The sequence below is a fragment of the Drosophila navojoa genome, chromosome X, assembly GCF_054131105.1.
Source record: "Drosophila navojoa isolate 15081-1374.11 chromosome X, UAZ_NAV_1.0, whole genome shotgun sequence".
Lineage (NCBI taxonomy): Eukaryota > Metazoa > Arthropoda > Insecta > Diptera > Drosophilidae > Drosophila > Drosophila navojoa.
Genome location: NC_142895.1, coordinates 5,498,702 through 5,511,044, shown reverse-complemented (window position 1 = coordinate 5,511,044; position 12,343 = coordinate 5,498,702). Strand labels below are relative to the sequence as shown.

Genomic DNA, 12,343 nt, shown 5'->3' with positions numbered 1-12,343 from the left:
AACTTGTTCTAGCTTATGATCACATAAAGCTTCAACTCTACTCATATTACTAGAGGATCATGAACTCATAGAGCTATCAATTCTATTAATAAGAAAATTCAATTTCCTATCTCAGTTTGTCTCAAAGCCTTTTTCCAACACAAATGAGACTTCAGATTTATATTAAATTCTGATTCATATCATTGATGATTTAGAGACATAAATCCAACAATTCGAATTTGAATCCTAAATTAAATTATTATTCATAATAGTTCATAAACGCATTTCTAAAAAATCAAGTTCTAACTCAAATTTACATTACTATTCATATCATTCATAATTAATTAAAAAAAATAATTTATATTTATTTTTAATTTACCTTCAGCTAGTCTTAGAGCTCTACATAGCTCTACGCTCAGCTCTAAATTAGAAGTTATTCATTATTCATATTCATTCATTTATGATTCATTCATGATATGTGTATATATCTCTCCTGCCACTCTCTTTCACTGTATAACTATAACTATATATACTTATATATTTCTCTATCGTCCTTTTTATAAGCCCTATTTCACTGTCTCTCTCTCTCCCAATTTCTTGTCCTCTCGATTGCTTTTGGTTTTTCTCATGATTGTAATTCATTATTCAAACTCATTCATAATTGTAATTCACTCTTCAAACTCATTCACTTACCAATAGTTCCCACGCGCTTTGTAGACTCGACTGCAAGAGTGCTAGCGAAGACGGTTTCAGATAATGTTTTACACGTGGCCTCTACCCTCTGAAGGCTTTTTATATCTTTGAATTGCAATTGAGGCAACTTTGTTGTTGTTGTTGGGGTAGAGGGCAGGGGGCAGCGGGCTGGGCAGGAGCATCTAATAAAAGCCAGCAAGCCGCCAGCAAATTGGCCAAGATTGCAAACGTCTCTGGCCCTGCTCTGCTTTGGGCTACTGTGCAGGGATTCATTTTTTTTCAGTTTTTTGCCAGCTGCAGTTGCTGCGTGTCGTGACCCGAAGAGTCTTGTATTGTAATGGATTTTCAGTTACGCGCGGATTGCGTGTGCACCAAGTTTTTGAGGCTCCGAGGCTCTGGTTACAGTTTGCGTGTCGTTGGCATTGCCAATGCCATTTGACTTGGTAGCTGGACAGCGGACAGGGGGCAGGGGGCAGGCTCGTTTCACTTGCAGTTGGCCAACAATTTGTTAACAATTAGCGCGCCAGCCCCACAGGTTCTCCTGCATCGACTGCTCCTGCTCCTGCTCCTCCTGCTGCTCCTCCTGCTGCTGCGGCTGCTGCTCCTGCTTTAACTCTAAGCACGCTGCTACACTTGTTGCCCTTTTATGGAGCCCAAACATTAAGAGCCGCATTCCACACAATGGCGCACAATAACAACGCCGGTGGTCGAGCCAGCTTTTGGTTACTGCCATATCATATCATATCATATCAATCATACGCCGTCGTTTCCATATGCTAATGATGGCAATTAATCAATGGGAATCAGTTAAGACGACTCACGCAATCAGCTCATTGAGTGGAAGAGTCAATGTCAGCAGCTCAGTTCTGTTCCTTGCTCCTCGACTTCGACTTTGACTTCGATTTCGATTTCGATTTCGCCTTCAACTTCCACTTCCACTTCAGTTCTTCTGCTTCTTCTTCGACATCTTCTAGTTCTAATGATGTGCTAAGCTGCAAATATTACGGCTCGTTGCAATGAAAACTAATTGCATTTCGAGAGCCGCATCTAATTGCCAGTTGCCAACGCCTCGCAGCGGCAATTCGAGTTTTGTGCATTGACCAGCACCTGAAACTATTTTTAATGCCAACTATTTAGCTGTCTGGCCTGATCTTTCCTTTTTTTTTTGGTCTAATTAACTTGGCTGCCCCACCCACGGCCGTGCTATTTGGCCGTGCACGTGGCACCGCGTCTCGGACGAAACCAGTTCCTGAGTTTTTGCGACCCGTCGCCAGACTCGTGGCCAGAGTCATGCAAATAATATATAAGTTACTGTGTCAGCAACAGGTGAAATTGTCGCCGTGTGCCCCAAAGACACCGCCCCTCGCCCCTCGCCCCTCGCACTTGCCATCCCCAGTCACCGCCATGCCATATAGGTAGCTGCCCAGCCACTGCGCAAGTCCAAGTCAATGTCAAAGTGTTGCCTGCTTGCCTTACAACAAAGTTAATTGCGCTGCACGCGCACGCCAAGATCCAGCTCTCAGCTCTCAGCTCCCAGGGCTCGACTCGACTTGACTCGACTTGGCTTGGCTTGGCTTGACTCGACTCGTGTGTGCCATATCAAGTTTCCCCCGTGTCAATTGTGGAGCCCAGTCGCACAGTGGAACGAGTGTGAGAGCAGAAAGGCATTCATATAACTCTTTGAAGTGGGCATCGATTAGTGAGATAGTTTTAGATTTCACAGAAAGTTGATCTTATGCAAGGCGCTTTCTATTCTATATTCCACTAGGGCTGAGTTCTTATTGAGGAATCAAAAGTTATGAAGTGCAGTATAGTTCAGACATACATAGCTTTCATTTTTCTACCAAACCCCAACAAATGGCAAGCATTAATCTGCTGTAATTATTATAATTTGTTGAGATTGGTCTGGCATTTTATTAGAGAGAGACTTTGAGAAAAGAAATGTTTGCAAGTTGGTTGAGCTTGTTAGAGTGAGTTGTCAATTGAAGACAAATCAAAGTCAAAATTTAGGAAAATCATTTTTTAATTAATCTCATAAAATAGATATATATATTATAATATAATATAATATAAAATATATATTATAATATAATATAATATAATATAATATAATATTATATAATATAATATATAGTCATATATAATAATATGTATAATACATTCATATTTATGTTGCTTGAAATGCATCTTAAATTGGTAAATTATCTAAAAAATTTTCACATATAACTTACCTATAAAATGTACTAAAACTTAACGCAAGATCGATTGCATTTATCATATGAGCTCCTGTTCTCTCTCCAACCCAAAATTTCTTTACTTTTTTATTTGAGTTAACTTTTTCAGCACATTTCTAAGATAATCTGAAATAAGATATAAACTCAGTCAATAAAAAATATTTTGCTAATTTTTAAAATAAACTAAAATAAAGCATAATTAGTCTATATAAAACTCTCAAAATGTTTTAAAATATTTTTACATGATTTTGAAAAATATTTTGGAATATATGTATGGATGTATTGGTATATGGAAAAAGCAAAAAAAAAAAAAAAAATTTTTTTAAGACTTTTGGAGGGTTTTTGAAGAAATTGCTGACAAAAAATTAATATCAAAAAAATTGTAAAATATTTAGAATATTAATCATAAATGTATAGGGTAATTGTCATAAACAGGAAATTCCCAAATATTGACTTAAATTTTGTTAATATTCAGTCAGAAAAAAAAACACGGAAGGCAACTTATGTTGATGTCTTGTCATATTGAATATTTCAACAGCTGATATTCAGCTATTTCACATCAGCTCTTTAAGCTATCGCTAATAAATCGATAACATATCGATCACTTAAATAGCTGCTGTGGTGTAGATATCGGAAATGGTACAACTGTTCTTTCATCAATTGAATGCCCTGACTTTATCTAGGAGATTCGATGGGCACAGAGATCATTTATTGGCAATACTTGTCAATCGATAATTCTATAAATTCAGTGACAATTTGCATGTGGCTTGCACCACTGTGCGCCTGTGACTGCCACCGTCGTTGTGGTTGTCATTAGTCCGCTGCACTTGCTGTTGTAATTGTGACAGGAGCAACGAGCACGGATCGCCGAGAGGGCCAAGAGACAGTGGGCAGCTGAGGGCAACTGAGGGCAGCTGAGGGCAACTGGGGGCAACTGGGGGGCACTGGCAGCAGCAGCAGTGCACGGCTGGCAGCGCGATCGTCGTGAGTGCCAGAAGCTGATTTCAGCGGCGGCGGCTACCGATAAGCGGCAACTGCAGCGACTGACAGACGCGTTGATTGGTTTTGCTGGCAGAAGCGTGCAGCGAGACATGCAGAGCGAACGTGTGGGGAGGTGGCAGGGGAGCAGGCAAGGAGAGATGGATAGCTGTGGTGCACAGCGACATGTAAATTGCACGCGAGTGCAATACACTAAAAAAATAAAAACTGGTACAATTTTCGGTATTTTTTTTTGAGTTAATTTTTGTAGCTCAGTTGTCAGCTCCCGCTCCTGCCCCAGCTCCTGCATCATCTTCATTGCTGTTGCTGCTGCTGCTGTTGTTGTTGTTGTTGTTGATTATATTTTGTTGATAGTTACAGCATGGTAACGCCCCGTGCTGCGCGCTTGTTTGTAGCCGCATTTGACAACTTTTTGCATAATTACAGTGCCTGGCGGCAGTGCTCGGCTCGATTGCTTAATGGATTTGGGGGCCATTCATAAATTGTTGGCCCAAGTATCGATACTGGCGATGTATCGATATAGCAGCAGCAACAGCAATAACAATGGAAGGTGTTGGCCAATTCAATCACACGAGATATGAAGAGCAGGAGAGGCAGAGGAAGACAGCAAGCTTTTTTTAAGTGCTGCTGCACACTGATTTAATGCAATGCGAAAACAAATTGTTATGTTTTGGCTGCCGCAACACGGCCGCAATTAATCAAAAGCTCTCGCATTACAATTAATCAAAAATGCACTGCAAATATGTTGGTACGGCTCCAGCTCCTGCTGCTGCTGCTCCTGCTGCTCCTGCTGCTACTGCTTGTGTTGGCCATAAATATCACTGCGAATGTGGCCAATAGAATTGACGGCGGCGTCAAAATGCGCACCTTAGAAGTCCAACAGCCGCTGACAGCCGCCCATAAATCAGTGAAGCGAACCAACACACAGCGAACCAGACGCAGAGCCAAAGAGAGAGACTGAGAGAGAGAGAGAGAGAGAGAGAGAGAGCGAGCGATCGAGCTTGATCTTCATCAGAGTGGGTGTCGAATGGTTCAGCTTGCGAACGGGAGCCGAAACGTGACCTGGATGGAGCTGAGACTTGAGATGGACGCGGCTTTTAGGCTTTTATGTGCACATCAGGCGGCAATTTGATGGCCATGAACGATTGACAGTTGCTGTCAAAACAATTGATGATAGCCAGCGAGAGAGGGGGAGGGAGAGAGTGGGAGAGAAAGGGGTGAGTGAAATGAGAAGAACAAACAGAAGCATGTGAAGCGATCTATAATCATCAAAGTTTCATATATAATAATCAATTTATATATATCCATACATAGAGAGATAAATGTAGGAAAGGGACATGATGTAGAGATTCAATGAAAAGGATGCAAACAGAGATATACTTGAAGAGAAGGAAAGATGCTGAGAGAGGGGTATAGAGGGAAGGGAAAGGGAGAGTAGAGAAACGGAAAGAGAAAGGGATATACTTGAAGAGAAGGAAAGATGCTGAGAGAGGGGTATAGAGGGAAGGGAAAGGGAGAGTAGAGAAACGGAAAGAGAAAGGGCTGGCTGACGGCCTGAGACACAGAGAAACTAAGACAAGGAGAAAGGTGAGATATATAGTGAAAGAGAGAGAGAGAGAGAGAGAGAGAGACAGAGAGAGGCAGACAAGGAGAGTTAGATAGAGACAGAAAGAGACAAGGAGGGATAGAGAGAGAGAGAGAGAGAGAGAGAGAAAGACACAAGGAGAGAGATATATATAGAGAGAGACAAGGAACGATAGATAGAGAGAGAAAGAGACAAGGAGAAATAAATTGAGAGGAAATGAGAGAGATAGAGAGAGAGAGAAGGAAAGGTGAGGGAATAGTGAAACAGAGAGAGATAGATAGAGAGCAGGTGACAAGGAGAGATAGAGAGAGAAGGAACAATAGATAGAGAGAGAAAGATACAAGGAGACAAAGATTGAGAGAAAATGAGAGAGATACAGATAGAGAAGGGGAGAAACTAAGGAAGAGAAGCTGAAAAAGGAAACCTCAGAGAATCAAATAAAAAGGTAGATGACCAGAAAGTCAAATAGCGGAAATGCAGAAAGTGAAACAGGGAAGGGTAATGAGACAGAGAGAGAGAGAGAGAGAGAGAGAGAGAGAGAGAGAGAGAGAGAGAGAGTGCGATAGACGAAGAAAGAGAGGACTGCTTATAGAAATATAGAAGGCTTACACGGTTTTGCGAGAAAAATGTCAAATGAATTACATAAAAAGACAGAGATGATATGAGCAGAAGAAGCCCAACAAATAAGTATAAGTAGTACTACTAACGATTGCAGCTTTATAATACGCGCTAAATAGCAAGAGGCTATGCTAAGAGAATTATACAAAATTCGACCAACACTATTTATGAACATTGAGGATCCGGGATCAGCACCCAATGATGATTATTATTAGGCATTTTTGCAGGCAGTTGTAGTTGCTAAAAGCTCTACATATTTATTTATGATGAGTACTCTAAGACTTCTGTTCAATCTATGTTCAGACTTTACCTGATTAGCTTAGCATCATCTAGATACAATGCTATCAAATGTAAATATTCCTGATACATATATAAAATGCATGTATGTATGTATATAATACTTTTAATTCGCAGACAATACAACATGCTAGACATATCCTTTAGAAATACCATCCTCAGCAATGAAGACAATAATATAGTCTAAACTGAATAAGAATTACAATAGCATTTATATGATATCAGCATACCATATATATATCTACAGGATATTACAGCTTCTTTATTTTTTGCCCAAATATTTTGGTAACTCTCAAGTTCACTCTGGTTCTCAGTAAATAACTTTCGCCTTTACCCTCAACGTTATTAAGCAGCGAAAAAAAAAGACATCAAGATGACACCGTCGAATTTTGATTAACATTAAACTTATGCAAAGTGCAAGAGCAATAATGAAAATGACAACAACAACAGCTACAACATTAAGGGTTAAAAAAAGAGGCCTGGACAACAACAAATACCTGGAAGCTCGACCTTGGCTTGGGGCGCGTCAAAAATCGTAACGCCAAGTGTCTGAAAGTTGGCAAGCTAAAAAAAAAAAGCGACAACAGCAACAACAAAGTGGAACTGCGAATATTCGAATGATCGTCGCCGTCTGACCGAAAAGGAGTTCCAGGAGCTGCGCGAAAAAAAACACAAACACACACACACACACACACACACAGAGTAAAAATAATAATAATAAAAAAAAAAGGTAGACGCTGGCGATGGCGAAATGATGATGCGATGTCAAGTTATTGACAGGCCAGAGTCGATATTAATGACGACTTCATCTCGCGATTCTGGCACCGTTCCGCCCTGTGCGAATGCATTTCGGATTGCCATTGCGGATTCGGGCGGGATTCATATTTCGTATTTTGTATTTCGCATTTCGCATTTGGGATTGTGAATTCGTTTTGTTGCTCAACGTGTCTTACTAGCAATTATGAGAGCGGGCACAAATATTATTCAACTAGGCTGCATCTCTCTCTCCTTCTCCTTCTCTCTCTCTCCCTCTCTCTCTCTCTCTCTCTCTCTCTCTCTCTCTCTCTCTCTCTCTCTCTCTCTCTCTCTCTCTCTCTCTCTCTCTCTCTCTGCCTGTCTCCCTCGCTCGCATATTTATAAGCCAACATGTCAACATAATTTATATTAAATTTTTGTGTCAGATAATGATAGCGCCTGCTGCCGATCGCTAAATATATCTGCATGCTGCATACATACATATATATGTAGATATATATGTGAATATATACATACATATATGTTGTTGCTCGACCTGTCTCCAGCTCAGTCTCACCTGAGCCACCGAAAAAGGCTTAAAGCCCCGCAACAACAGCAACAAGAGGCTTTGCCAACGGTGGCGGCGTCCACAGAGCTGGCTGCTCTTAATGCCAGCTTTGGGAACTGTGGAGTCCAACACCTAAGTGAGCAGCTTTGTCTACGTAATCATATTATTCATATATTATTTAGAAAACTCTCAAATGCAATTCTTCGTATTAGGTGCTAGGCTAAGGAACACTGCTTAGAGAGCATAACTAATGATAACGATATTTTAAATCTATAAATTCCGAGTTCAAAGGCCTAACAAAAATAAGTAGTTCAAATTATTATTTAAATAAATATTAATCTCAAACATGGAAAGTTTTAGGCCTTTTTGAAGAATCTATCTCAAGCTATACTCAAATCTAGCCCTTTTCTATTATAAACGAAATTAATTTTGCAGTCCATATCATATCATCTGTTTACTTTGTTTCAGAACCACTTAATTCCTAAAAGATGATATCAAAATGATTCCAAAATGATTTCATAAAATCTACTATCAGAAGTAAATACATTGTATAGTACTTATCCATTTCTGTATGTTTCGTTTCGGCACCAATAATAAACTAGTTCATTACGCATGCCCAGAATTATTTAATGGAATCCACACTCGGAAGTAATTTTCTTGTATATGTGTAGAACATTTATGCATGGCTGCTTACTTCGTGTCGGAACCACTAATGAACTAGTTCATTACGCATGCTCAGAATCCACAATCGGAAGTAATTTTCTTGTATATATGTAAAACGTTTATGCATGTCTGCTTACTTTGTTTCGGAACCACAAATGAGCTAGTTCATAACGTATGCCTAAATTGTTTTTCATAAAATGTACAATTGGAAGTAGTCATCTTGTATACTACTAAACTTATGCATTTCTGATTAGTTCGCTCCGGAACCACTAATGAACTAGTTCGTAATGTATGCCCAAATTAATTTTCATTCATATCATATTTAGGCTTATATAGTGTCGGAACCACTTGTGAACTTGTTCATATTGTATCATTCAAAAGATACATATAGATATTAACTGCTTTTTGCTGCTCATGGCGTTAAACTTTCAACTAAACTATCAGATGTATACTTGGGATCGGAATCTGGTATAATACTTATGAACAAAACCCGAAAGCTAGAGCTTTTGAGCTCTGTCTGATCTTACTTCATACAATTTGATGAATTGAGCTTGATTAGAATTAAATAATATACATAAAATATAATAATATAAACAAATATAATTCGATTCAGAACCATTTACATATATAAACTAGTTCAATTGATTTAAATCTTTGCTCAGTTTTATAAATATTGCATATGATTATATGATTAACTGAACTAGTTCACATAAATTGTTCACCTGGCGACTTAGGAATTTCTAGATATTAGAATCTTATTCAGCATTTAACACATATTAGCTCATGTAAATTCACTTTCAATAGATGGGAAATTCGAACTGTAGAGCATTTGCTGATCGGTCTTGTCCGGTTAACCGTTATTGTGGCCTGTTCAGGCGGCATTAAGCGTGCCGAAACGCCGCGAACCGGGGCCGGTTAACGTTCGAATGGAACGCGAGCAAGCAAAAAAAAACAACAATAAACCAAAAACAACGTTAAAAATAATTCACAATTTATATATGAACGATGCGAGCACGCAAACCGTCTCAAGAAGCGGAAGAAGAGGAAAACCAATGCAGGCAGGCTAACTAAAAATTGTGCAAAACGAATTTCTATTGCGCCAACAGAGGAGCCGATGCGAATCAAATGTTGAGCAAAACAGTTTAACCAAAGCGAAATGCAATACGAATTGAATTCGGCCCTCGGACTGGGCCTCAACTTTGACCAGATGTTCGACTGAATGCAATCCTATGCAATATCCCGCTGCTGCGGCTGCTGAAGTGCTAAATGAGGCACAGCGTGGTCAGCGCTGTCCGCTCTGGTACGGCACGGTATGGCACGGTATGGCACGGTGCGGTAAGGTTCGGCTCGCTATTGGGCCATTGAGGTGCGAATGTCAAACGCTTTGACACGGTTGCGGCCTGGCGTGCAGCCAGAGTTGACTCCGGCTGCGTCAATGGCCAACAATGGCCGAGAATGGCCAAGATTGCCAAATGCCAAATGCTAAATGCTTTCGAGTGCGCGCCGACCTTCGTTGACAACGGGACGTTGGCCATAAAGGACTAACGGGCATTAGCAGTGGAAGTGTTAATAGTTAAATGCAACCGGGCGGGGTGTTAATGTGAGCTGACCCTGACAGCTTGCCGAGCTAGCAGCAAGCAGGCAGCCGGGCGCAATCGGCCAACATTTGTCTCCTAGGCAAGGCAGCTCACAGGCAAATGGGAGCAGATGGGAGCAACTGCTCCAAAAAGCAAGGCACACGAATGGCCAAGCAACCGGTTCGCAGCCGGCACGCGACAGCGGCCAAAGCAACAGACAAAGAGAGAGAGAGAGAGCGAGAGAGAGGGAGCGAGAGAGAGAGTGGGAGAGGGACAGCGGGCGTCAGGGAGTGAGAGATAAAGCTGAAGAGCGGCAGCCAGTCAATGGACACAGACATATAATCAAAAGCAGCTGCCCGAACAGCAACAACAACAACAACAACAAGAAACCAAGAAGAAGAAGCAGCAGCAGCAGCAGCAGCCGCCGCAAAGGAAGCTGAAAAACAACTCGAATGAAGCAAGCAGGAAAACAAAAAACTCTTCCCAGTCTCAGACTCACTCAAGACTCTTCCCAGCTCAAAGAGAGCGAGTGAGTGCGTGAGTGAGTGTGAGAGTGAGTGCGTAAGTGAGTGAGTCGTTTGACTTTGAGTTCATCTTCACATTTGTTTAGTTTGAGCGCAATGTGATCCTTGAGCGGATGCTGTCTGGTTGGCTGCGCTGCGCTGCGACGTTTGCACCTTTTGTCTGGAACACAGGTAGCTGCTGCCACTGCTGCCGCTGCCACTGCTGTAGCTGCTGCGGCAGGTGAGAATTGCGGCTGCGCGCTGCCCTATAAATAGCGCGCACGGCGCAGGGAAGGGCATCAGAACAGCGACAGAGCTCGCAGAGCCAACTACCAAACAGATCAGCTCAAACAACTAAAACTAAAGAACTACAACTAAACCAAAATCAAGATGGCATTAGGCAGCGAGAATCAAAGCCAGAGTCTCTCTCTCTACCATCAGCAGCAGCAGAAGCAACAGCAGCAGCGGCAGCAGCAGCAACGGATGGCGCCCTATGCCAAGCCGAGCAGCTATGTGCAGCAGCCGTTCGATGACGACGATGAGCCGCTGCAGCTGCTGGGCGGCGGTTCGGTGGTGCGTCGCAATGCTAGAGAGCGCAATCGCGTCAAGCAGGTGAACAATGGCTTTAGCCAGCTGCGCCAGCACATACCCGTTGCCATCATAGCCGATCTGAGCAATGGCAGGCGCGGCATTGGACCCGGTGCCAACAAGAAGCTGAGCAAGGTCAGCACCTTGCGCATGGCCGTCGAGTATATTAGGCGGCTGCAGCGCGTCATCGATGACAATGATCGGCAGCATCAGCAGCAGCAGCAGCAACAACTGTTGCTGCCACAACAGCAGCAGCAGCAGCAACACCACCAACAGCAACAGTTTGCCCAACAGCAGCAACACTTTAGCTACCAGCAGCAACAGTTGCAGCAACAGCAACAGCAACTCTATGCGCTGCAACAGCAGCTGCAGCTCATCTCGCCCAGCTCCAGCACGTGCTCATCATCGGCCGGCTCGACCAGCAGCTCCAGCTTCGATTCATCCTATTTCGCTTGCGCTCCGGCTCAACTGAAGCAGGAGGAGACGAGCGCCGGCGGCTACGAAGATTATCCAAATAACTCCTGCAGCTCGGGTGCCGAGGATGACGACATACTCGACTATATATCGCTCTGGCAGGACGATATGTAAGCAATAGAGATACAATACCCTACAACAACAACAACAACAATAACTAGTCAAGTTTTAACCACCTCAAGTATTACCTCAGCCAACGCTCAAGTATTTATTCTATTATTAAGCACAATTTTTTTTTTCAAACCTTTTTTTTTTTTTTGTTTTACAAACACTTTGTACAAATTAGTTTTAAGTGCGCTGAATGTGCCTGTTCTTTATATAGTTTATAAGACTGCCTACTCCTAAGAACTAGCTTAATATGGAAGACAATTAGTTGTAAGAAATTCACCATTTTTTTTCCTTAAGCCTAAGCAAACACATGGAGGACACTAAACTGATATTTATAGTAAAAAAAAGTTATTATAAAAAAAAAAACAATCTTTATCTATTTATTTTTGGGAAGGGAAAAACATGGGAAATGTTGCCAAGAATTTAGCTGATTTTTGATATTGGCTTCGAATATATGAATGAACTCAGTTGGGGACTCGAATAGTGAATATTTAATTATGAAACTCGATTAAAAGAAATGATAAATTTAATTGAATTTGACTTTAGACTCAAATTTAAGAAATGAATCCTAATGAGGATAATTATAATAACTGGCAAACAAAACTAAGCTAATATTATAGAGTCCTTTTGACTAGTATTGTAGAGCTATATGCTAGAGCTAGCTATATCAGTTGATGAAACTACCTATGATATGGTAAAGAAATTAGCACTACCGGATTCTC

The 12,343-nt window shown here is 41.5% G+C and overlaps 1 protein-coding gene across 1 annotated transcript; it reads left to right on the top strand.

Moving 5' to 3' along the window:
* Window positions 1–10,755: 10,755 nt before the first annotated feature.
* On the top strand, window positions 10,756–11,990 carry ac (achaete). Its single transcript, XM_018111224.3, has one exon. It carries the CDS (start codon window positions 10,842–10,844, stop codon window positions 11,625–11,627), a length of 786 nt encoding a protein of 261 aa, XP_017966713.1. The 5' UTR covers window positions 10,756–10,841; the 3' UTR covers window positions 11,628–11,990.
* The last annotated feature ends 353 nt before the right edge of the window (window positions 11,991–12,343 follow it).